At 39.3% G+C, this 25,012-nt stretch overlaps 1 protein-coding gene across 1 annotated transcript; it reads right to left on the bottom strand.

The window, feature by feature from the left end:
• Window positions 1-1,876: 1,876 nt before the first annotated feature.
• On the bottom strand, window positions 1,877-23,466 carry prkcha (protein kinase C, eta, a). Its single transcript, XM_028565480.1, has 14 exons — window positions 22,709-23,466; window positions 17,006-17,069; window positions 14,737-14,890; window positions 14,605-14,639; window positions 14,437-14,519; window positions 13,780-13,909; window positions 13,547-13,680; window positions 13,303-13,434; window positions 12,489-12,662; window positions 10,250-10,404; window positions 6,325-6,463; window positions 5,429-5,617; window positions 2,783-2,929; window positions 1,877-2,603 (listed from the first exon to the last, which is right to left on the bottom strand). The coding sequence occupies exons 1-14, from the start codon at window positions 23,057-23,059 to the stop codon at window positions 2,454-2,456; spliced, it is 2,037 nt and encodes a 678-aa protein (XP_028421281.1). The 5' UTR covers window positions 23,060-23,466; the 3' UTR covers window positions 1,877-2,453.
• Window positions 23,467-25,012: the final 1,546 nt, after the last annotated feature.

Here is a 25,012-nt window from a genome sequence, read left to right as displayed (position 1 = left end):
CAATTAATACAACTTTGAAAGAGAAATGTTGAAATGTACAAGAAAGATTGTGTTGTACAAGATTGCATTATTGACTGATTTGATTGTGCTTTCTGAGTCAATTCCTACACATGGTAGGAACCATGATCTAATGTAACAACCACACGTGAGGTACTGAGTGTGTACTTGAACTCACATACCTTATTTTGTGTTGATGCACAAAAACTGTGCATCAAGTGTAGATTTCTACAGGGAGTCACACTATAGGTGATGCTGCGTAGAGTCTTTTTCATTATCTGTTGCTACTTTCGGGGGTATCAATCATACAGGCAGGACAGTGGGATCAAACACTGATTCAATCAAGCAGTGTAGAGATACTGCTGGCAGCCATCAGTAAGTTTCAGTAATGAAAGCTGAGACAAGGCTCTTAAATCTTTCCTCTTATTCAGACATTCCCTGAGGAAAGCTGTCAAACGGGCCACATTAATGGGTAAACAAAAAGTCAAGTAATTTAATCCAATGTCCCATTCTTTGTATAGCACACACCACCCATCTTTGTTAAGGAAAGTTTAAAGATTAGTTGGCTGCTGTTAAGTCCCTGAGATCAATGCACTTCTAACTCTTGAGTTGAAATGCTGTTTAACAGAGACTGAAGATGAGTGAGTGATGAGCTTCGCTGCAGTATTGGCCTCCACTCGTTAAAATGTAGTTTTTGTAAGTAAACATACCTTGGCATTAGCTTTTGTGCTGTAAAAGCTTTCAGATTATACACAGGCATTTTTGTATCTGAAGCCACCAATTTACAGTATTTAGCCACACAATCCTCCACAGGATAGGGGGCTGAGGAGATAAACAGATGTTGTGTTGAGTCTAAAGACTTCCGACCTCAAACTAACAGGAAGAGTCCATCTCCGTTGTGTAAGGTCGGCTGTTCATGTCTAGGCAGGTTCAGCACAGGGAACACAAAATTCCTTTCAATGCAAGTTTCTTTTTTTCCTTTGTTGTTGTTTTAACATTTTCAATTTATATTACCAACAACACATACTGTATTGTGTTCATGCTTCTCAACGTGTCCCAAAAGCATGATTCTTGTCTTCGTGTTTCTATCAAAGGCGACAGCAACGACGCTGTGTGGTTTCCTGTTTATTCTCTACTGGTTTACGATGACAAAATGAACTACTCATGTTGGCCATGTTAATGTATTGCAGGGTTAAAGTTTTAAGTTATCTCCCTCTGTCTACCTCCTCCTAATTGTATATTATAACAGTGATGGTGTTTTAAGTGTTAAGAAGGGAAAATATTCAATACAGTAACTTTCTCGGATTTGCATGTTTGAAAATGCCCCTGTGTGAGCTCTCATTACCCAAGCAGTCTGCCCACACAGCTGGAAGCTTTCAAAGGCTCTGTGTTTGTTGAGAGAAAGAGAGTGTGTGTGTAAGCAGAGAGCAGCAGACTGACTGTTAGTCTTGAGAAACCTTCAGATGCATCAAGACTCAATTGAATCGGACAATTGCCAAACACGATATTACTAGCATTGTTCTTCTGGCCCGGACAACTGTCTGGGGTAATCTTAAAACTTTTGGATATTTCACAGTCAGCGTGAATCACCACAGAGCTTTTACCTCAGATAAAAATGTTGAATCATCCTCAACATGCCTGGCTGATCAAATGGCATGGAAAACCATTGAGAGGGATGCCAAGTTTTTGTTACAGGGTGTGTTCAATAAATAAATAATACACAATTGCTATTATCTGAAACTGACTGCAGCTACTTAGACAAATCATCCTTGTAAATCTTTCAATTTTTCATGTAATTTAGCCAGTATATGTGGGTCTGTGAGTATTTCTTTTTTCCCCCGGGTCACATCATTGAAAAACTATTTCATCTGCTCACTCAGTCCTTCCCGGATTTTAACTGGCAGCTGGACTTTCCTGGGAATTTCTGTCAGGCTGGTTAAAACTGACTCTTGATTTCTTCCTTTCTCTGGACAGTGCTAAAGCAAAAAACAAAGAAACACAAACCATGCCCTTATGCTCCAAAAAGTGCTTTTTTCATTTAAAGTAACTGGAAGCGAACTCATCTAGAGAAAAATGTATAATAAAATTCTGAGGTTGTACAAACTATTTTGTCAAACAAGTTTACAACACACCAACTTGTCAAGTACACCAATTCCACACAGACACTTGCATGAATGTCTCCCAACCGAGCTGTAACATAGTCAAAACTAAATGTCACTCAAAAGATGATCACATGCCACTTTTTCGGGAATTACAGGAGTGCTTAAGAGTTCATCCGGTGCAGCCCCGGTTCTTGACGAGCATGTGTATGGCAGATTCCTCGGCACTTTGCACCCTCATGTCTCTGGGGAATGTGACAGCATCATACTGCACGTACCACTGGCAGCTGTCTGAGACAAAGACACAGACACTGAGAAGAGTGAAAGTGCATGAATGACAGATCAATGAAGAGGCCCTTAGCTCTCCTGCAGTTCAGGGGAGGTGAAGGAGAAGTTACGAAACTCCTCCTGGTTGATGGAAGGGATCGGAGGGTCATCATTGGGCGTGAGGGTGGGCTCTTCTTGAGTAAAATCTGGGTCAAAGTTGTTGACGTCTTCTGGTGTTTTCTGGAGGGGATTAATAAAGAATTATTCATCAGCAGCAGTAACATTTTAGCAAAAAGCAGTGTCGCAGCCACAAGGTAAGACAAAGTCAATCACTGCTTAATGTCTGCTCAGTGTCTTCATTATCATTTATAATACACACTATCATGCTATCAATTAAGTCATTTATGTCATTCACTTACGATCCTGGGCTTGAAGGGTGGCTCAATTTCTCTACGATTCAGCTTCTCCCAATCTATGCCAGTGAAGAAGTTGTGGCTGGTCACAGCGCTGTCTCCACCCTCTGAGGCCACACAGCCCAGACGCCGGGCCGGGTTTTTGGTCAAGAACTGTAAAAACCAAAAGATGGATGAATTTACAGACACTTAAGACTAAATAAGAAAACAATTAAAATCAGGTAATTATCAAGAACAGATAACACATAAGAGCAACAACAACAAACTAGGATTGAACGGTTTGGAATCAGTGAATTTCTGCAGATATTTATGATCTACACATAATGAGGAAATGTGACATGCTATTCAACTAGATCAGACCAGAATCTTTTGGGAGTAATGCCAAACTGGACTCGAGCCAGGATGACATCCAGTCAATCCCCGCCTCCCAACTCACATAAAAAAAACAAAAAAAAAACACACACACACCCTGGATTGTATCTGGCGTCTTCTACAATGCTGAAGTTGTAGAGAGTTCAGCCAGGTTCAATAAAGTGTAACTATGGTGTCTTAACTTCCTGGTGTTGTAAACAATAAAACAATAGAACAGTGAATCACCTGTTGAACTCCAACTGTTTCTCTGCCACCAAAGTAGTGGTGGGTGGTAGAGGCCAGAGGGAGTGGTCCGAACAAAACAAACTCTAAATTGAAAAAAACTTTGTTTTAACTTGCCTCTGGGAAGAAACTGAAAAAACAAAATTTGTTTTGGACAGCTCTCTCTTGGCCGATGAGTCAGTGCACACCTAAGGGCTAGCGGTGACATTCAGACTAGGGTACAACAAACTGACGGGCCTCCGTCTCCACAGTGACAGTGGCCAGATCAATCCAAAGTCATTTGAAAGCTCAATATGTCTTGCAATATCCGCTCCAAACATTATTAACTACCAGAGGCCTAAAAAACACCACATGATTCTTCAAAACTAAGTTCATAGAAAAAGAGAAAGGAGATTAGAGAGACGTCAAACAAATCGATGCAACAGCTTCTAGTCAGCTTTTGTTGTCAATAAATGCAAGAACACCACATTAATCAACTTGCAGAGACTTGAATCCTGCTGTTAACATCAAGACATGTTTTTGGGGGAAGAAACATTATAGTTTTATGTGTATGCATTCGCATGCAGGGATTTGCTGCTGCGAGCATCACTTTGATGATGTGATTTGTAGTTAATGGGTTAAAACTGATTTTTTTTTTTTTAAACCATCCCATTACATCAGTCTGGACCTTGAAGTGGAAATAACTGAGGTTGAGAGACCAGCAGGGGTCAATCAGTTCAGGAGCTCACAGACCACAAAACTTAAGAAAAACTACCGCACGCTGATGCCATCTTTCCATGGCTACACGTCAGCTGTGCCATCCTAGGCACCAGACCAGCCATGTCGGCATTTCTACATGAAGAAGCCATTCGGCACTACACCAGCAGAAACACACAATGCAATCCAAAATGAATACTAGTGCCAAAACTTTGTGGATTATTCATGCGGCAACTGGCAGAAAATTAATAAATGTATAAACTATTTTGAATTGATTAATCATTTAAGTACTCTATAAAGCATAAATATCAATTATTGGCTGCAATGTGGGGGTGTTTTATATCAGTGTAACTCAAACATGTTTGGGTTTTGGAGTGTTTGTTGGACAAAAGAAGCAATTTGAGGACATCACTTTGGGCTCTGAGAAATTGTGATGACATTTTATACTGTTTTCTGATAGTATATAGATTAAATGATTAATCGATTAATCAAAAATCAACAATTAAAGTAATTATTTATTTCAGACCTTATTAATAGCTTAATCTGAAAATCAACATCCACCTGTTAATAGAGCATCTTTATACAAACCACTAAAATAAGTAATTTTTCTCAACAAACTCAACTGAACTCCATCAACTTGCTTATAGGAAAGGAGAACCTTTCAAATCCACTCACACCAACAGAACATGTATCTTTACATAACGTGTGACACTGGCAGCAGTGACACAAATTACCAGGGGAGATTATCGGTCCTGTGCTACCTCAAGCATGTTGGAATAACAACATAGATAAGAGGAGGAGAACAGTTTGCAAAGAGGGGAGGAGTGGAGGGAGGAAGTGTCGTCATATTTATAGTTTGTGTGCTGTGGCTGTGCAGTGGACCATGCCTTAATATAGTTATGTAGGAGACCCGGGCCAAACAGCTGGCTGCCAGAGCTACATAGGGCTGCCAGTCACTCTGCAGTCAAAGAGTGTCAGTCAGTCTGAACAACATCAAATAACAAACCCTGATCACAGAAATCCAGAGCAAAGCTGTTTTAACCTTTGCTGTCTTAATATATCATAAGGCAGGCTCGTGTTACTCTGTCCAGTAATACAGGGAATTGGTCTTAAGTAAATGTTGGTTATTTTTTGTTGCACAAGTCCAGTGATACATTGATTTCCTCTATCATTAGTTAAGTTTAAAAAAAGCTTCATACACATTTCCTGCAATTGTATAATGGAAAAAAGTCAGACAGAGGCAACGTAAGGAGGGTAAATGTCTGCCAAAAAGATAGACTACAACAAGACTTGGCTTTCATCCACTGTTATCCATTATGCAACTTTTGCAGTGGATGAACCACTTTAAAAACACGGACTCACAGCTTTGAGTATATTCACTGCCTCTGCACTGAGCCAAGACGCATAGACAATCTCTTCATTGAGAATGGATTCAAAGAGGTCATCTTCATTTTCAGCCTCAAAGGGAGCGTGTCCTGACAGCATCTCATATAGTAGCACCCCGAGAGCCCACCAATCAACAGAGGGCCCATAAAGCATCTCCTGCAGGATCTGTGGAAACATGTCACAGCATACCATTAGAGTTAACCATCACAGCACAGAGCATTACAGCAAATTTAAAACCACTCCATGAAGTCCAGTTAGTAGACATGTATAGTAGTGTGTTGCCAGTGAGGCTAAACTGAGGAGCAAGTGTTGACTTTTTGAGGACAGCAAAGAAGCCTTTCATAAATGCAGACACACATAGTTTGGTCAGCAGAAAATCTCTCAAATTTGAGAACACAGACTTCACAGACATCTTAATCCCTCATTATGAAAACCAAGCACGTCTGTAAAGGTGCAGTCTGATGAGGGGATCAGGGTTTGTCAAGTCAACAGAGCCCTTCACAAGCTGACCTCACAGGTACGCTGACTTCCAGTAAGTCAGGAGGGAGTTTGGAGTGAAGGGCAGTGACCACAATGCTTGTTTATAGTGAGGTGGTGTGAGGGAGAGAGGATGGGACTAGGAACTGCATCATACAAACTCAGACGACCTGGGCTGCAGAAAGCTAAATGTGTTTGAATTTATTCTTAGCTGCAATCTGTTAATGTTAAAAACTAAAATATATAAAAAAAGGCACCAAAATATATGAAAATGTCCTGTTTCACAGGTGTGGTGGATAAAGGATCCAAATGTCTGTCATTATTAGTAGATATGGGTCTGAAACTGTAGGTGTATAAAGTTACAGTATGTTTGTTAAGCATGTGTAGAAACTGACCTCAGGGGCAATGTAATCCGGGGTCCCACAGAAAGTTCCTGTGGCCGCGCCTTCAAATATGCCCTCTTTGCACATGCCAAAGTCCGCCAGTTTACAGTGACCGTCTTTGTCAAGAAGAACATTGTCCAATTTTAGATCCCTGAAAGGCAAGACGAACACAGAAAGAAACCGAAAATAAGATATTTGTGGTGGGGCATTGTTATCCAGCAGACACGAATGGGAAATAGTAACGGCTGGAATAAGCCATCAAAGTCCAACTGGTACCAACATCTGCTAAAATGTCATGTTTGTGCTCAGTCTCCAGTCGCACCCTGTTGGTGTTGTTTCTAATTATATCTGATGGAGGTAGACATTTGTGGCGAGACAGAAAGAGAAGGTTTTCTAACGACTGTAAAGCTTCTGTGGTGAAACTCCCTAACCATTCAATGGCAGCCAAGAAGAGTCAGATGACCACTTAGGCTGGCAAGAAGGAAAAAGTGATCTGAATATTTATTCTGAATCCATGCGAGGCTAAACCTGAGCTACATATTCTTACAGCATAGGAAATCAGACATGATCACATGTACTGAGTAAATTAAGTTAGAGTTATACTACGGTTATTATTTTGTTAATGATTAATTATGCAATTTGGGATGGGCTTATGGTGTTGTCATTTATACATATGTTTATTTGGTTTACTGTCTATTTTGTTACCATTTTGTTGACTGGTGTTGAATATTGTAGTTACTATGTCATCTTTTCTTGATTTTTGTCCGGGTGGCTGGTGATGACAAAGGGGGGGCAATTCATGTTGCAAGTTGTATGTTTTGTATGTTGTTAAAAAATAAAAACAAAAATTGTTAATCAAAAAGAAATTATGCAATTTGGAACACCCAGTTTTTTTGTTATGAATGTGGGTTGTTTTCCTTTTAAGCAAATGTGATTTGTGATTTAACTGCTGAAATTAATAATTTTGTTTTTATTATCAAATTAAAATTGTTATCCCTAAAGGACCTATAGAGGAGCTAGGTGGTTTACTTTATTCCATCACACTTTTTTTATTAATAACGTTATTAGATTGAAATAAATGTCATAGTGTTCTGTGTTGTGGAACTGATGAATGACCATGTCGGCATAATAATTACTCACTTATAATATACAACCTTCTAAGTCTCCACAAAGCGATTATATAATGTCTTATTATTAATTGAATTGAAAAGAAAATGTATTTTAATATCAGTGGAAGTCTCTTCCCCAGAGCAGTTTGTGCATGTGGGTGCCTGCCTAACCAAACAATGGAAAATATCTCCTCTGTGTTCATGTCAGCTGGTGCTTTGTCATCTGACAGAGAGCTTAAACTTTCAGAGTGTGAGCTCTGGAGTTGAGCTCTAATTAGGTGATCCAAGTTTAGTCTAAGATCATTTTACAAAAATTGACTGAAGCTGGATAGGAGATACTATGTAATAGAACAGGGTGATGCTGAGGATAAATTACAACATTTGGGAGATGCATACAACTTTTTAAAAAGGAACAGATTTTTTTTCCCCTGTTTCTTTCAATAAAATAAATAAATAAAAAAGGATCCTGAGTGATTTTCTCAAACAGGATGACAAATACAAAAAGTTAGACTGTTGGTCAAGCAAAACTGGATTTGGTTTGAATAATCTGGTTTGCTCTTTTCCAACGTAAACGTATTGTGTAACAGTGACTCACATATTCAGGGTGACTGTCCTTCTCGCAGTCTTATGGACGGGCCAAAAGAGAGCAACTCTTATGGTTACTTATCAAGACCACTCAGCTGCACTGTACACAGTTTAGAGCATGTAAGGGCTTAATACAAATAGACTACCAAAACTGTGGAGGCCATTAAATTTAGATTATTAATTTAGATTTATGTTTAAGTGGGTGTCTGTGATATATAACCAGTTCTGCTATTTCGCAAACATTTTCATGCTCCAAAGCCCTTTCCAGTACTATTGGTGAATATATTCCAGTATGAATGTGTCCACTGAGAAATTAATCCCTAACCCTGGCGATTTTACTACCATGCTCTCATCACTGAGCTACACAGGATCACACATCACTATGCAAATAACCCTTTGCAACTAGTGTTATTGTACTCCATCCACCCACCTCAACACACTGGAAAGACAAGTCTGACTTGGACTTTGAACTTCTTTTATCAGATGTGGGTCAGTCAGACAGTGTGCTATCCAAAATATTGAGGTACTGAACTTTATCACACTACAAGCACAACTAACTGGTTGAAGGAGAGAGTTGCACTAATTAAAAATTTCCAAAGAAGAGAAGAGGAAGTGCTGACAAACACTATGACGCACATACTGTAAGCTTTTCTGACGGAGGTTAGAGAGTAAGAATACATCTGGACAAACTACAATGGCAGTCTGAAATCTATACAAATACACATCAACTTTAGGTTAAACCACTGTGGTTCTAGTCACAATTTAGCAGTGTCTTGTTATACAAGATTAATTAAAACACTCTTAAAACAAGATTTTGGATAAAGTTATTGGATTTTTAAAATCCATTCTTTTTTAAATATTTTGTTCCCTCCTAATATGATTTGTTCTATAACATGGTAGAGACAAATAAAATAGACACCACAATACAACACCTCTCTGGCACAGTGCCAACACAATTCAGCTTCACAAAGGCAGTGCTTATTGCAGGTCTTTGTACTGGATTGCATGACATTGAGCAGCTGTTCGTGATGCACCCCCTGCTGACTCTCCTCACTAAACGCTTGCTAAAAGTCTGCCAGTCTGAGTTCCGAGGATTTGAAATTTAGTCTTCAACAAAACTAGATGTATTTTATATCATGAATAAAAAACACATATTTAAACTTCTTTTTCATCTGAGAAGCTTCAAAGCACAGCTTCACATCAAGCTAAGAGAAATATATCTAGAGAGATATCTAGTAGAAGATGTGCATATTACACAACACAGTGACCAAGGCTACAGCCTTATTTTAAGCAGGCAGCATGAGCTCCGCTCTTCTTACAGTGGCCTGATGTGCAAGCTGCTCTTTGGCTTCTTATTTTTGTTGTAGCATGCAAACTGCGTGTGACCTCTTCAGCTAACAGTCATGCTATGTGGTGCAGGCTGACATAGAACACTTGGACCACTAAATATAACTCAGGATTTAGCTCACATGATGCCCCCTTCCTTATCATCATGTACTGGCAGCGAGTACACTGCTCTGCCACCCTACTCCCTGCCAATATGCAACAGCATCCTAAAAGGGTTTAAAAGAATATCCTCAAGTATCTGATTAAAATCAGAACTTTAAATGATATCATTAAAAGTGCAGTTCACACAAAATGTAACCATGCTGTTCTAGCAAGCACTCTTTGGCAATCTGTTGTTACACTGTGCTTGCTATTATAGGGTATGGGCCTTGAGGAAAATACAGGTGATAATGAGCATAAAACTGAACATTTGGATGTGCAGCCCGAGTCACTGGCTGCAACACACTACGCTGCAAGAGCTGCTTGGAGAATTTTAATGGGGAAAAAAATAATTAAGGGATGATACTAGTTTTGAGAGGAGGCTGAGATGATGATAAAACCACAAGGGCAAACTCAGAATATGATTGATGGCTTCAAAAACTGCACTGATGTTGATCAAATAGGAAGTGAGGAAATAATGGCTGAATAAACACAGTTAACACATCCATCTCAAAAGGGTATTCCATAGATTTTGTATATTACTTTCAATAAAGTTGGACAATTCACCAAAGCGAATTCGTAAACAACAATATTACATTCTTTACTTACATTCTAACTACTATTTTAGGACTCATTTTAGGACTCCGGAGACTTACTGCAGTAGACTATTACATAAAGCTTTGGAGACCTTTATGTGCACAAATATGTTCTACTCTATTTGGCACAGCAAAGACCATTATTATTCGTGTTGCTCAGACCTGTAGATGATGCCTTTGCTATGCAGGAACATGAGAGCGGAGGTGATCTCTGCTGTGTAGAAACGTGCTCTCGGCTCTTCAAACTTCCTGGATTTCTGAATGTGGAACATAAGATCGCCACCATTCACAAACTCCATCACAAAGAAGAGACGGTCCTGCAAAAGGAAGCAAGGAGATGACAATTACACATGTGCACACAGACCACACAAGCCTCACAGAGGCTCCCATGTTATTATACTCCAAAAACCCATGACCATGGACATGCTGAGATTGCTTCAAGGAGGATACCTGTCCACTTCTCATAAATTTCTCATGACTGTTTAATGGATTCCTGTGCAACTAACCGAAGTTGAAAGTCAGCAGGGCAAAAGAAATACTGATCAAACCCATAAATCTTTCTCTCTCATTACCGGCTATGGTTGAGATGTGATCTAGAAAATGAGAGCCTAGAGGGGGAAAAAAACATGGCAGGAGAATGTGATGTGCAGATCTTCTTACAAAGCTTCCTGAAGTGATCAGGACATTCAGTCACAGCTGACTCTGTTTAACTGCTCTGTGGTTTAGAGTGGTCTTGTATTTACCCTGAGATGTATACAGTTTAATAAGAATGTAGTGCACAAGTAAAGCAGGCAACACTCTGTGTGTGGCATAGCTGTAAAGGGATTCACAGCCAATGGATTTACAAAGTTTACTCATTTATTTTGCAAGACTTTCTCTAAATCTCAATGAACTTGATGAGCTAGATGTCTGGCTATGCGAGATTGAATTTAATTTACTGTTAAATGTTTATGATGAGCATCTGATGATTAATTGCCGTGTTGAACAACAATTTTACAAAGACAGCATTTGAAAAAACGTGCCCACTCCACCTCCCCACAGGCGCAAAACATCGCCCCTCATCGCCTCTCCCACTCTTTCCATACCTACTCACGTTTCAAAAATCACACTGGAAAAAAGTTTGTAATTGATGCAAAATTGCTCTTTAAATAGTCAACATGTAATAATTCTTATAATAGCAAAATGTAAAAAACTGATACAATCTTGTGCTTTCCGGAGAAAATGTCAAGTAATTTATAATGATGACCTGCTAAGGAAAAGGGCGACAAGACACCTTAAAAAAGGTGCAGTGGTGGAACAAAGGCTATTCTTTGATTATGTGTGGGTTTGAATGGGTCAGGGGAACAGTGTCAATGAGTCAATACTTCACTTCGTGCTGCTCTATTTTAATCCAAAGTGAAGTGGGTCAGTGGCGGTTCAAACAACGAAAGCAGATTAGAAGTGTCCTGTCTGTGCAGGAAGAACAGCTCTGCCAGCTGAGCTTCATTCACTCCCTCTCAGGCACAACATTGGAAAACCGCTGCCACCTGCTGACCATTGTACGCATTATAATGCTGTGTACCAATTCTACACTACATATTAACTGTATACACTACACTGCAGTGTGTCTAACTGTGCCGTTTTTGTGGTCAGTAAACAAAAGAAATCAATGTCTTTAGCCATTTTGTACTAAGAGGAAACTAAAGCAATATGTAAAGGTCCAGGTTAATAGACCTGACAACAGTGTGAGGAGTATGCCACATGCCAAACTAGACCACCAAAGTACTGTGGCACTTAGAAAAAAATATCTAAAGGATATTAAGACTTATAAGACATCACTGTAAAAACATAGAAGAGAACTGTCAATTATTATCACACAGTGTTTTTATATTGTTGTGATTCTGAAAAATAGTGGTATTAGTGGTATTTTGAAAAGCAACATGCCAATAGCTGCAAGCACATGCACTTTAACTTGTCACTTTAAGGACATGAGCCACATGGTTGCACTACTGTATTGATTATGTATTGTAATTGTGGCAGTGTGTTTTTGTGTGTATGTGATTATATGGTTTGTTGTTGTTGAGCGCACCAAATCAAAATCAACTGTGGTGGATATGGCAGTAAGTTATTTAATCTTGAATAATGCAAGGTATTTAAACTGGGTAATGCCTTTCATGTTTTTAAATGATCATTGCAAGGTGCTTGTTTGCAAGTTAACTACAATCAAAATACATGAAAGAAAGAAGAAGAAAAATACTGCATATTCTTTCAAAGATGCAGGGCAGCCTCATCTTGAGCAATACAGGATGGGAAGGCATCCTTACATCCAAGAATGTTCCAAAAACAGTATAGAGGGTGTTTTAGAGTTTCACACTCTTAGTTTGCAATGTGCTTGTGCATGTGTGAGTGTATCTCTACTGACCGGCGTCTGGAAGCAGCAGAACAACTGTGTGAGGTAGGGGTGACAGCCGGCCAGTGACAGCACCCTCTTTTCAGTCATGGTACACTCAACATCATCGTCCTGCAAAATTATGTCCTTCTTCAACACCTTGACCGCGAAAACCCGATCTTTGCCGTTAAGTCTCGCCAGCATCACCTGCAGAAACAACATACACAGAGTATGATAGATTTCACAGGTTTTTCCAAATTCAGCCTCACTTAAATACAAATCAGAATAGATGAGGTTTATCTTTTTAAGCAAATGTATTCTAGTGATGAAAATGCTAACTGATATGCTTCATGTTACAAAATCTTTTGAAAATAGTTATTAAATAATTGTTTTGTTAAAGATTATTTTTATTTTTTTTTTTAAATTAGATAGTTATAGACAGGAAAGGGGGACAGAGATAGAGGGGATGACACGCAGCAAAGGGCCACAGGTCGGATTGGAACCCCGGGCTGCTGCCAATGGGGCACACACTCTACTAGGTGAGCTAGGGTTCGCCCCAGTCATGAAATAATTTGGAATTAAATGCCTCTTCATAGTTTACTCCTCGTCGCAGCAGCCGCGGGTTCGACTCCGACCTGCGGCCCTTTGCTGCATGTCATTCCCCCCTCTCTCTCCGCTTTCAAGTATAAGCTGTCCTATCAAATAAAGGCCTAAAATGCCTCAAAAAAAAATTTATTAAATGCCTCTTCACCATATTCTCACATTCTACTATTTTCCTTGTTGTTCACCTAGGTTAATCACTTCATTACACAGAGCATTTCTCATCATCCTCTCTCATCATTCCCACCTTGCCAAAACTGCCCTTGCCAAGGACTTGAAGGAACGTGAAGTCTGAGATGCCCAGTCGAGGGGTCTGCTGCTGAGTGTCCGTACTCTCCCTCCTTTCAGTGGGCGCCCTCATCTGACCTGTACCTTTGGCCTGTCAGTGAAAAAATAATAAATAAAACACCACTAAGATCTGTCTTATTAAAGCAGCTTTTGAGTAATATTAACACAGATTTGACTTGTTCTGTAAAACTAAGCCTTTGTACCACTGAGTTGCGTTTAGAGAGTCCTCCAGCCTGCAGACCCATCTCTGCAAGCTTATTGGCCAGTTCCACACTGTTGACCCCACAGTTGGGAGCGACGTTGCCTCTGCACCTGATATGAACATTCATTTTACAGACTGAAGAGAGAAACCACACAGAGAGGAGCACTCAATAAAAGACAAATGAGGACATTTGAGATCCTGATTTTGAGAGACAAATGTTTACACAGGTCTCACTTTTGCAGTGCAGCCCCTGCCTGACTATTCCCCACAGCAGTGAGCCACAGTGGTCACAGAAGGTGGGCGACTTGTAGTTGTGGATGTTGAACTTGTGAGGGACGTTGATGCTGAAGCCTTGGTTTGTGGGCTGTGAAGAGAAGACATACTGTAAACTATGTATGTTCAACCACGCATGAACATATTCTAAGTATGTTTAATATTTAGTTCCTATTTTTGTCATGGGGGGACATTCTTTCTTTTTATTGCTGCAATTGCTTTTCTCTGAATTTCCCAAAGGAAGAGAAACTTGTAATGCTCAGCAAAATATAGTAAGACAGAGCAAAAACGACATGTTCAAATGCTAAAACAAGCATAGATGTATTTATAAAAATGGAAAATGCAACAAGCACGCGTGGAGAAGTATAGTGTTCTGGCTCAGTGACCAGCTCAACTCAGAAACAGGAACCTGTACAGTCTACTGATCACTGCAGGTGTTAATCAGAGGTGTGGGTGTGTGTGTGTGTGTGTGTGTGTGTGTGTGTGTGTGTGTTAACGGATTACTTTGTTTTTGATCTGATGATCTGTAGTGACAAGAAATCCTGCTGTCCTAACAGCATTTTGATACTGTGTACAGAAGGAGTGTTGTGTCTTATCTGACAGTAAAACTGTTATTACCTGTTCTTTTTCTGTCTTCTTCATGCGTGGACACACAGTGACGACATGCTGGTGGCATCGTTTGTGAACCACACAGGTACACACTGGAGAAAACAACCGCTCAATGTCAAACTCATAACTTATGTCTGTAAGTAACTGTGGCAGAAACAGAAAATAAGGTCTGCTCACCTTGGCACTGGTACCCCTGCTTTCCAAAAACACCCCTATGAACAGAGAAAGAGACTTAATCAGATCCAGTTTACAGTCCACACAGATACTACGTACAGGCTGCAGTGGTTCGCCTTTGCTTGACTTTCTCACCAGATGAACTCTCTGCAGTGGAAACAGAAGGTGGGTTGACGGAGAAAAGTAGACATGAACTTGTGTCCGTTGACCTGGTGGATCCTCCGTCTCACAGCCCCCTGTCGCTTCCTTGTAAACTGCTTAAAGGTCTTTTCTTTCACTATGGCATCATCTGACAGAAAAGCAAAACGTCAAACAAAATGATGCAATGAGTCAGAAATCCATAGACTAATTCCTAGACCCAATACTGTACCATAAGAGCTACGGTTTTAAAAAACATAAATATGTAGAATGGGTAACTTTTCATGTTGCAGAATTTCTTTAAAAGCAGCTTTAATTAATATCTCTATATTAACAATGGATCACATCACTACTTGTACGTGAAAGGGGGTCACTTGTTGTGACAAACCCACAAAGAATTAATATCACCTGACTCTAAAAAGCTTGATGACATCTTTTAGCTCATCTTTTTGGTTCGCTCTCATTGTGACATTTTCAGCCACAACAGGCAATTGTTTTCAGCTATGTTTTCACCGTGCACTACCTGCTCAGCACTGAACAGTAGACGGACACATTTAGCAACCAGCTGGTGAACGGTGGAGCACTAAGCAGCTAAAGGGCTAGATAGTTCCCACAGGCATTGTGTGTAGCGCTCTGAATGACAACTACAGTACTATTTGTTCCATATTTGCTGGAGGTTTAAATAGGCAGCTGTTGGTTAACAAGTTCGACCACTTCAACTTAAAATATTCTGAATCCAGAAAAACAATTTTGTTTTATGGGACATAAAAATGACTTAGGCACCATCAGATTAACGTAAAAGGGTATAAGTCTGAAAGGGGCTCAATTTAGGATGACATTAAACACCTAAAAGCAGGAAAGATCTTCACATTTCAAAAGCTGGAACAAACAAATGTTTGGCATGCTTGCTTGATAAATGACTAAACAGCAAATCGATGATGGAAATTGTTGCTAGTGAATTTTCATTTGATCAATAAACCAATAATTTAACTAATTATTTCAGAATAATGTTAATTAATATTGTATTGTGCAAATGTATGTGCATATCTTTATACCGTTGTGCACAACTGCGTGGCTTGGCTCTATATGCTCTAGCTATGTGTACGCGTAGTGGAACTATTTGTGAGATGAAAACCACACATGCATTACGGAAACATGTTTACTGAGCCCCCGCCATCCCCCTGCAAACAGATCTTTTTGTGGTAGAAGTGTGAAGAGAGGGCTTTACATTCTTTACACAGTTCTTTTGTACACTGAAAACCTCCATCATATGCCCAACTACTTAGTTTTTCTCTGTAAAAGGTTGATAGTCTATTGTATCGGATAGACCGATTCATTTGTTGCGTCGCACTCTGAAAATATCCAGTAGTACAAGTACTGTACTTAAGTACAAATTTGAGGTACTTGTTCTTCAAGTCAGTGAATTGTGATGTTTGCTAGTAGTATTGTGACAGTATGGTGCTTTTCTGGAAAAATAAATATTCCAGTAGACTCTGCGGAGGTCAAGAGGGGTAAAAACAAAACAAAATACGAGGCCATTTCAAAGAAGTGTGCAAGGAGCTTTTGAAAGTTTAGTTTAATAATATACATATATAATAAAACTTAACCTACTCAAATCTAAAAAGAGCAATATTTAAAAACAAAAAAGATCAATCTTTGAAAATGTTCCGCTAGTTTCCAACAGTGGGAAAGAAACTGAAACAATGTTAATATTTTGTCATGTATTTTATAGGTAAATTAAATATTAGTGTTTCATAAGGTTTGCAGGCAATAAAGCATGGTGGCAGCAGATAATAAAAAAGGGAACTTAACGGAGGCCAAGTAATCACTAGCTAAGCAGGCTTCTGCTTCAAAAAACCTGCAAGGTCACTTCCTTAAGTCGTCTTATTTAAATTGTTACATCTCATTGGTTAAAAGATCACGTACATATCCAAGCAACAGATGTCCTCAATGTTGACATCCTCTGACGTCTGAAGAAAGCAAACATACCTCTCATCACAGGAGATTCTCTAGACTGAGCATACCTGACATATACTTACCTACTCACACACCTATTCTCAGAGGCTCTATTATTACACAGTTGCACTTTGGGTATTTAATAGCTCACAGATAATTATTCAAAACAGTTTGCAGTGTTTCAGACTGGAAAAGACAGGAGAGTGACTGAGTTGGCATATGGGTGTGAAAAAGAAACAGAGGAGGAGTGCGAGAGCGATGTTTCTCCATGGGGAGGAGTACTGGGCTACATCGACAGTAGCAGCCTTACCATCAGTGAAGGATCCAGTGAGCGTAATATGAATGTAAACCTTGCCCTCTGGCTCCAAGTCCATCTGTAGACACACACACAAACAATTACATTTCTGCATACTCAAAATAGCAGAAACAGTACGGACAGATATTAAGATGAACTACAATTGAGCAAGACAAGTTTATTATAAAACACATATGTAACCCAAGCTAACATATATTAAACAAAAAGGAAATCAGATATATGACACATTCAATGCTTCTTTTAATAAACTAAGAGGTTTTGGTGCTTGAGTTACAATAACTGAGTTAAAACAGGCATATGAGATGGTATCCGACATTTGAGAATCAGTCCTTCAGCTCTGGTATGACAAAAATGGAGCTACAGTACAGGCCAAAAGTTAGGACACACCTTCTCATTCAATGAGTTTCCTTTATTTTCATGACTATTTGCATTGTAGATTCTCACTGAAGGCATCAAAACTATGAATGAACACATATGGAATTATGTACTTAACAAAAAAGTGTGAAATAACTGAAAACATGTCTTATATTTTAGATTATTCAAAAGTAGCCACCCTTTGCTTTTTTTGATAACTCTGCAAACCCTTGGTGTTCTCTCAATGAGCTTCATGAGGTAGTCACCTGAAATTGTTTTCACTTCACAGGTGTGCTTTTAATTAATTTTTCCCTTATTAATAAAAAATCAAAAGGGTGGCTACTTTGAAGAATCTAAAATATAAGACATGTTTTCAGTTATTTCACACTTTTTTGTTAAGTACATAATTCCATATGTGCTCATTCATAGTTTTGATGCCTTCAGTGAGAATCTACAATGTAAATAGTCATGAAAATAAAAAGGAAACACATTGAATGAGAAGGTGTGTCCAACCTTTTGGCCTGTACTGTACGTAACTTCATATTCTTGCATTCTTCAGAGTGTACGTAATGTCGGGGGACTTTGAACATGGTGGCATAAAGACAACAAAACAGGTCTGGCAGGATGGCCTGGTTGCAGAGGTTGGGGTGACCTGATGTTAAGTTATGAGTAATGACTTACAAATGTCTGAATATGCATTAAAAAGCTCTACACATACAGAAGACAATAGAGATGGATCGCAATGGGCAGACAGAACAAGATACTTCCTGTGGCAACCACTGAGTGGAAACTTAGGTCACTGTACTCTAAAATAAAGATAGATTTTTGTTACACATACACCACCGCCTGGAAAATACTCTGAGCACAAAACAGTGACACATTAGGTGTCAATTGTGGCCACTCAGTTTGCCATTTATTGGAAAACTTTCATTTTTTTTATTTATTTTTGGTTACCTGCTCATATCTTGTTCTCATATCTTGTTTCATTATACTGTCTAGACAGTAACTGTTTCTTGTTCACTGTGATGCTATTTTGGTATTTTCCTCTTTGCTTTCTCTGGCCACCTCTCAAGAAGAACTAAAGAGCTACAATGCATTTCTAAAATGTCTCTCTTCTCTGATAAAACAGCTCAGCTGAACAAAAAGAGTCAGATTTCAGAATACGTTCCCGTTTTTTCAAGGCTTTCTTGAAACCATATGTACATATCCATATAAACGTATAGAGTTATTGGTTGTTGTAAAAGTCTGATATTGGCTATTGGCTTTGGCTTGACTAAATGTATTTTAGCACAGAATGAAGACTGTGAATTTTGTCCCCCATTACTTCACATTTCTAAATACAGGAGGAACAATTAAGCGGCTAATAACTATTTCAATGTGCATACAGGCAACATTGTTTTAGGACAGACAGAAAAAGATGTGAACTTATCCATTAAGGTGGAGCAAATGACTATCTGATCTAAAATACAGCAGATGTGGGTGAAGGCAGCATAATGCAGAACACTTAATGCTGTATCACAAAGGAGGAAGTTCTTTTTTTTCTCCTTTTTTTAACAGGGGATGGGGTCCGTTTCAGTCGAGCAAGCAGTACTGTACACTTTGCTGGAAAATGTTGAGGGGCCATATTTAACCCACTTTCAGTTTCAATGCTCCTCAGAAGGACTTGATTATGCATACTTAAAGCCTGAGAAACAACTCCAACAGTACAGATACCACAATAATGATTATGGTCGACATACTGCAAAATTACAGAGTTCAAAAGAATGAGTCAAAGATGTCACAATGTAGTATTAAGAGGTGGGAGGCAAAGGAAACTGGCCTCATGTGTCTAAATGGCATATGGTGACGGTCTCAGACAGATGATATCAATGCTGACAATAATTTCAAGTTAAAAAGTGTTGAGTAACTAAGAGATTCATTATTTTGTGGGGTTTAAGTGCATCAAACAGGACTGTGTGCACAGAAGGGAGGAAAATAGACATTTGGATAAGAGCCAATAGAGAGTGAGTATTTTCACAGTGAGCCCTCAAGCGCTGATCAGATAGAGGGGAGAATGCTGTGATAAGCAGCAGTGTGGGCGTGTGAAGGCTTGTTCCTCAGTCTCTGCTGCCCCACACATGTGAAACAAACTATTTCAGCACTTCTACTGTGAAACAAAGCACAAAAACAGTTCAGATCTAGCGGATAACAACTTCAAGCTCATGTCTTGAAATGAGAAAGCCAACTAATTACTTCTAAAACAGTGAGCCTAGCTTCACTTTCACACCACATCCCCTCAGCGTTTAGGGGTCGTGGTGAAGATGTGTGCTAAGCTGGCTCTAATGTATTTTTATTTATTCATTTGGCACTCATCCTGCTCAAATAAACATCAATACCTACTTTTCTTACATAAGTATATGCATTTCACACATTTTAAATGTATGTAAATGCTAGAGGGGGAAAGATTTGCTTTGTTGTTTTGCAAAGTATAATTATAGCGCATTGTCGTGAATGTTCTTAAGTGCACCTGACTTGCTTGTTTTTGTTGAAGTACTTGTGGAGTTATGTTGAAAATTCAATGAATGCAGAAGTTTAAAATGTATATAAATGCCTCATCTCTCAAACACCATGTCACTGTGACTTTGCCACACTGTACTGCAAGTATAAGTGTTTGGATGGTCAGAGATGTGTGGTGGTGGGAAGTTACATTTTGTAAATCATTTCTACAATGCTACAATGTTACTAACTTGTGTACAAAGAAAGCTGTGGTACTGAGACATTTGTCTTCGGTACACAATGTTGTATGTTTTTATATTACGCATACTTTATTGTAAGGTTCTTACTGGCACAGGACGCTGAGTTTATTTACTTCTGATCCAACTGGTTGGACCAGTCATTTATCAACTGGTCCAACAGAGGAGCACCTTCTCTAAGAGGCTCCGACAGCTTTGATGTTGCACGGACCGCTACAAGAAATCTTTCCTACCTCAGGCAATTAAACTTTTTAACACTTCATCACTGAAGTGTTAGATAAGACTCATAGACATCGCAATCACAACTGCACTACGTGCAACTTGCACAATAGGTTTATCTTCATCAATGCTAGTTAAGTAGTTGTGCATTTTTATTCCCAACTTATATACGTATATATTTTAAATATTTGTTCTTGTATTCTATCCTATTATTATTTCATGTATATTCTGTATGTGTGCTGTGTGCTGATATTTTGCTGCTTTAACACTGTAATTTCCCATTTTTGGGATCAATAAAAATCTATCTATCTATCTATCTATCTATCTATCTATCTATCTATCTATCTAATTTCTTTGTAAAGTTATTTCACTGGTGAAATTAAGTGTTTTGCTTCATAGTATAAACTCACTGGGTGATTTAATTAACTGAAGGTTTAGACAAATAGCAAAACAGAAAAACATGCTCAATTGACAAAAGCTGTATTGGGATGAAGGAGAATATGTCTGCATGTGATGAGAGTGTTGTGGTACGTAGTCGATACCACCTCAGCCTGTTCCAAGCCGAGACAGCTCAGGTTACATTCACCAACACCTGCAGTGGTTTATAGTCCTATAGGGATGAAAATAGGCAAGAAGAGAGAAACTCCAGATTGAAGGAGCAGTTTTATCTGAAAAAAAGTGAGACTAATGTGATCTTTAACATTAGGCATTTAATCTGAGCTTTGATGAGGTCCATTTTCTTCAAGTGTGCATTAGGAAGGCAAAGTGTGGGTGTTTTTAGCACCATACATTTGTATGTACAGGCACGTCAAATGCTGTGCAGGGCAGGCAGGGGCAATGTGCATCTGTTTGTGCACTCTGCATAAGCAGAATTAACACCTCGCCACAGCAGCAGCGTGTGTGGTAGCAGACCACAGTTGTCTATGATCACAGTAAAAGCTATTGAGCCAATGAGTGCATGACATGAATGGTCCCTGTCCGGTGCATTTTGCCAAAACTAAGATACGAAGCCTGTGCACACGTGGAAATGTTGATGTTTTTGGGCAGAAAAAACGGCAAGGTTACCTACAGTGACAGTAAAACATGTAGTGGACATCGCCCTGAGCTACATAACATGTTTTGTTTTCTGAACCGGCTCTCAAATACTGTTCAGCATGTGCCAAAGCTCTCATGGGAAAAACTACAATATATTCTTGTATATAAAATAGTACCTGTGATGTTCCAAAATGAGTTTGCAAAGCTTTTTATGACTATTGACATTTTTTATGTTGACTTTTTAATCTAAATCTATCTATCTATCTATCTATCTATCTATCTATCTATCTATCTATCTATCTATCTATGGGAACAACATACGGTATTCGTCGAGAAGTACATGGGGAAATACTATTAATATCTTCATGGGTGGATTTTGAGACAATAGGTCCCTTTACCAGAAAATACCTGAAAAGAAATATATAATAAAATATCACATTGGATTGAATAAGTGTTTAAGGCCTCCCCTGACTCATTAAGTCCTTAGGATTGTGGCCAGTAGGCCAATTTGGTAATTCATCCATGGATCTATTGGTTCTTACTGTCAAGACTGGATTACCATCAGGGCAAAGTGGGTCACTTCTCAAGGTCCCCAGACCCAAGGGGCCCCAAAATTCTTCGTCACTTTCTTTCACCTACTTTTTGTATGTATTGCTAGTGTGCTCACATTGGACATATTTCTCAATTAAGTTGTTTTTAAAATAATAGCACAAGCTAATTTGTATTGTTAGCATATTACTGATTGGTGTCTGGGTATCTGATAGGGGTGGGCGGATCAATACCCAATGTATCAATACTATTAATAAGCTATATTCAGAGATGGCCTTATACTCCACGTACAGCTTTGGTTCAGAGTTGCACCAGGGTGGTCGGACCCCGTATAACTGCTTGTAGATCTAGTTTACTGTCTTGTGTTTTAATCAATGGTGGAAGAAGTATTCAGATCGTGTAGCCAAGTAAAAGTAACAATACCACTGTGTAAATGTACAGTTCCAAGTAAAAGTCCTGCAAATCTTACTTGAGCAAAAGTACATTAAGTATTAGCATCAAAATATACTTTAGGTACCAAAAGTAAAAGTACTCATCATGCAGAATGGCACATCTCACATTAGGCCTACATCTGAATCTGTAAAGTAACTAAAAGTCTCAAATAAATGCATGTATGTAATAGACTGAAAACAAATGTTATGGTATTGCCCACTCCTACCCTCTTGGCATGGATAGTAGGGTGGGGATTGCGGGTCAAGAGGGGCCCAATGGTAAATGTGTCCCCCTGGGTGGGGAACATAACTAGGGTAATGAGAATTGGAAAACATGTTTACATAGCCTACTCTTGGTAGGTTTACTTTTTACTCACCCATCCCTCGAAAGTCTCTCCTGTGTTGGAGGTTTTGATGAGGTCCTCAAACTGAATGATGCAGTTGGCCACAAAGTCATCATATCCGATTGGAGTGTCGTGGAAAACTGCCATCTCGATTTGTTTCCCATCGTTCACGTTGAGGCAGAACTCCTCGTTGAACGTCGGCGTGTTGGTTTTCTGTTTGGTGAGAGTTTGTCCAATTTTGAAGTCGTCCACCTTCACCACCATGTACGGGTCCAGGGCTGGAGATGCTTTGTTGAAGATGACAGAGTGGCGGAGGGAGAAGGTTGTCGGTTTCAGGTCCACCGCCTCGCCGATCCGGAGCTTCAGATAACCATTAAACTTCATGTTTATTAAGCTTGTTTAGCCTCACGCGTGAAGTAAAAAGCACTCACGGAGCGGAAAAAAGTAAAACGAGAAAAATATTCAAGCCCACTTCATATCAACACTGACCAACAAAAAGGCTGTAACGTTAATACATTCATAGTTAAAATGACATTCTAATTTGATGTCTACGTTCAGTTACATTCATCCCCAGAGTCTCCTGCCTCGCAGCACATAGGCTACATTACTGTACTGTCAGCCCCCACAACGCTCCGCTGGCTCGATGTGTGAAGCTGTTTTAAGAAGCGTAGTTTCAGTAAGGAAGCCACAACATATACATGTCAGCGAGGAGGCATAAGTTCCGCATTACTTGTCACAGAGCGCGCACCATGGATGTTTATGAACGCCGCGCGCACACACACACACACACACACACACACACACACACACACACACACACACACACACACACACACACACACACACACACACACACACACACACCCTGCTGTTGGTTTGGAATGTGACATGGTGGAATTTGTAGTTCTTCTAGAGAAAGAGGAATCTGGTACTACGCTGACCATGATGCATCACTCTGTTCGCTGAAGGTGTTGTGACGCTCACCTGTCCTGTGCTGAGTGGAGAAAATACCGCCACCAAGTGGCTGTTATAGTGGCCTGCATGACACAACAACACGTTCTTTCTTTTTTTTTAAGCCTGACCTATTTTGAGGGCTGTTATCCCAAGGCTGAATTTATTTATAAACAATTAAATAATGTATAACATTTGTGTTTCTCCCCCAGGTGGTTGCAGATGGGACTTCACATCCATGTTGGAAATTAAAGGGAAATAAATCATACTGTTGGGGGACTCAAAAAAGGGTTTAAACAAATATATAATAAAATTGGAGCAGATGTGGGTGGCAAAAAAGAAGATTTGGCTACGGCTCTGGCGAGAATGCAGCCTCAACAGGATTCTCATCTGGGCCGTCAAATGAAATGCTGTGAGACAGTGGCCAATCACAAATTTAGAAAAACCCTTGATGGTTTTGATTTGTGCTGACATAATTTATCAAACTAATTAGTTGGTCAATCATTAGAAAAATAATAATTTAAGTCATTTAATTATCAAGCAAAAATGCTGAGCATAAATTAGTTCCAGCTTTTCAGATGTGAGGGTTTGCTGCTGTTGTCTGGCTGTTGGTCAGACAAAACAAGTGTTTTGTTTGGTTCTGGGGAAAATGATAGACATTGCCCCCCCCCAACATTTAATTGACCAAAAGATTAATTGAGAAAAGCAAATAAAGAAAAAAGAAAAATAAATCCTGTAAAATATAAGTAAGTAAGTAAAATATACTTATTTGAAATGGATTAATTCCCTTGTTCATGTTCTTCACAGTGCTTTCCCTTTCTCTTTTCTTCTTTGAATGCCATTCTCTCTGTGTGTCTCTGCCTCTGAGATTGCTGTGCCTGCTCAATCCATAAATGCCATGATCAAAGTCTCCACTTTATAGGTGTTAGACTTGACCTCTCACCCCACTCTGCCAAATGGCAGTGCTCCACATCTCTCTGCTCCAGCTGTTATAAATAAAGAGCCTGGGTCCCAGATCTTACACATCCCTGGGATAAAGACTGTCTTGTAAACAACATCTCAGACATGAACTTACTGAGCAGAGAAGATCCTAATGATAAAGCAGGCAGATAGCAGATTGCCTTGGTGCAGGAGTGTGAATACACTAACAGCTATCAGCTGCAAATCCTTGACATTTTCTGTCAGACCTGATGGGTTAAAGTGGAACATTTACAAGCACCTAAAATCTGTGCTGAAGTTCACCTTGAGTAACAAGAGTCAATATACTATTGTATATTATATAGTGCACTCACACAGCATACATCATTTGTGTGGTGTAAGATCTTAGAGTCAAGTTACTTTAATGGTATTTTTGTGCCTGGACAATAAGGGAAATGTCATAAGTTG

The sequence above is a fragment of the Perca flavescens genome, chromosome 20, assembly GCF_004354835.1.
Source record: "Perca flavescens isolate YP-PL-M2 chromosome 20, PFLA_1.0, whole genome shotgun sequence".
NCBI classification, from domain to species: domain Eukaryota; kingdom Metazoa; phylum Chordata; class Actinopteri; order Perciformes; family Percidae; genus Perca; species Perca flavescens.
This window is presented reverse-complemented; position numbering and strand designations above follow the sequence as displayed.

Excerpts from the sequence above, each read along its gene's own strand:
- prkcha (XM_028565480.1), bottom strand. The coding sequence starts at position 23,059 with ATGAAGTTTAATGGTTATCTGAAGCTCCGGATCGGCGAGGCGGTGGAC. Across the intron at positions 14,891-17,005 it reads CACTGGATCCTTCACTGATG|ATGATGCCATAGTGAAAGAA; the intron begins GTAAGGCTGCTA and ends CTTTTCTGTCAG. Across the intron at positions 13,681-13,779 it reads GCAGGGGCTGCACTGCAAAA|TCTGTAAAATGAATGTTCAT; the intron begins GTGAGACCTGTG and ends TTCTCTCTTCAG.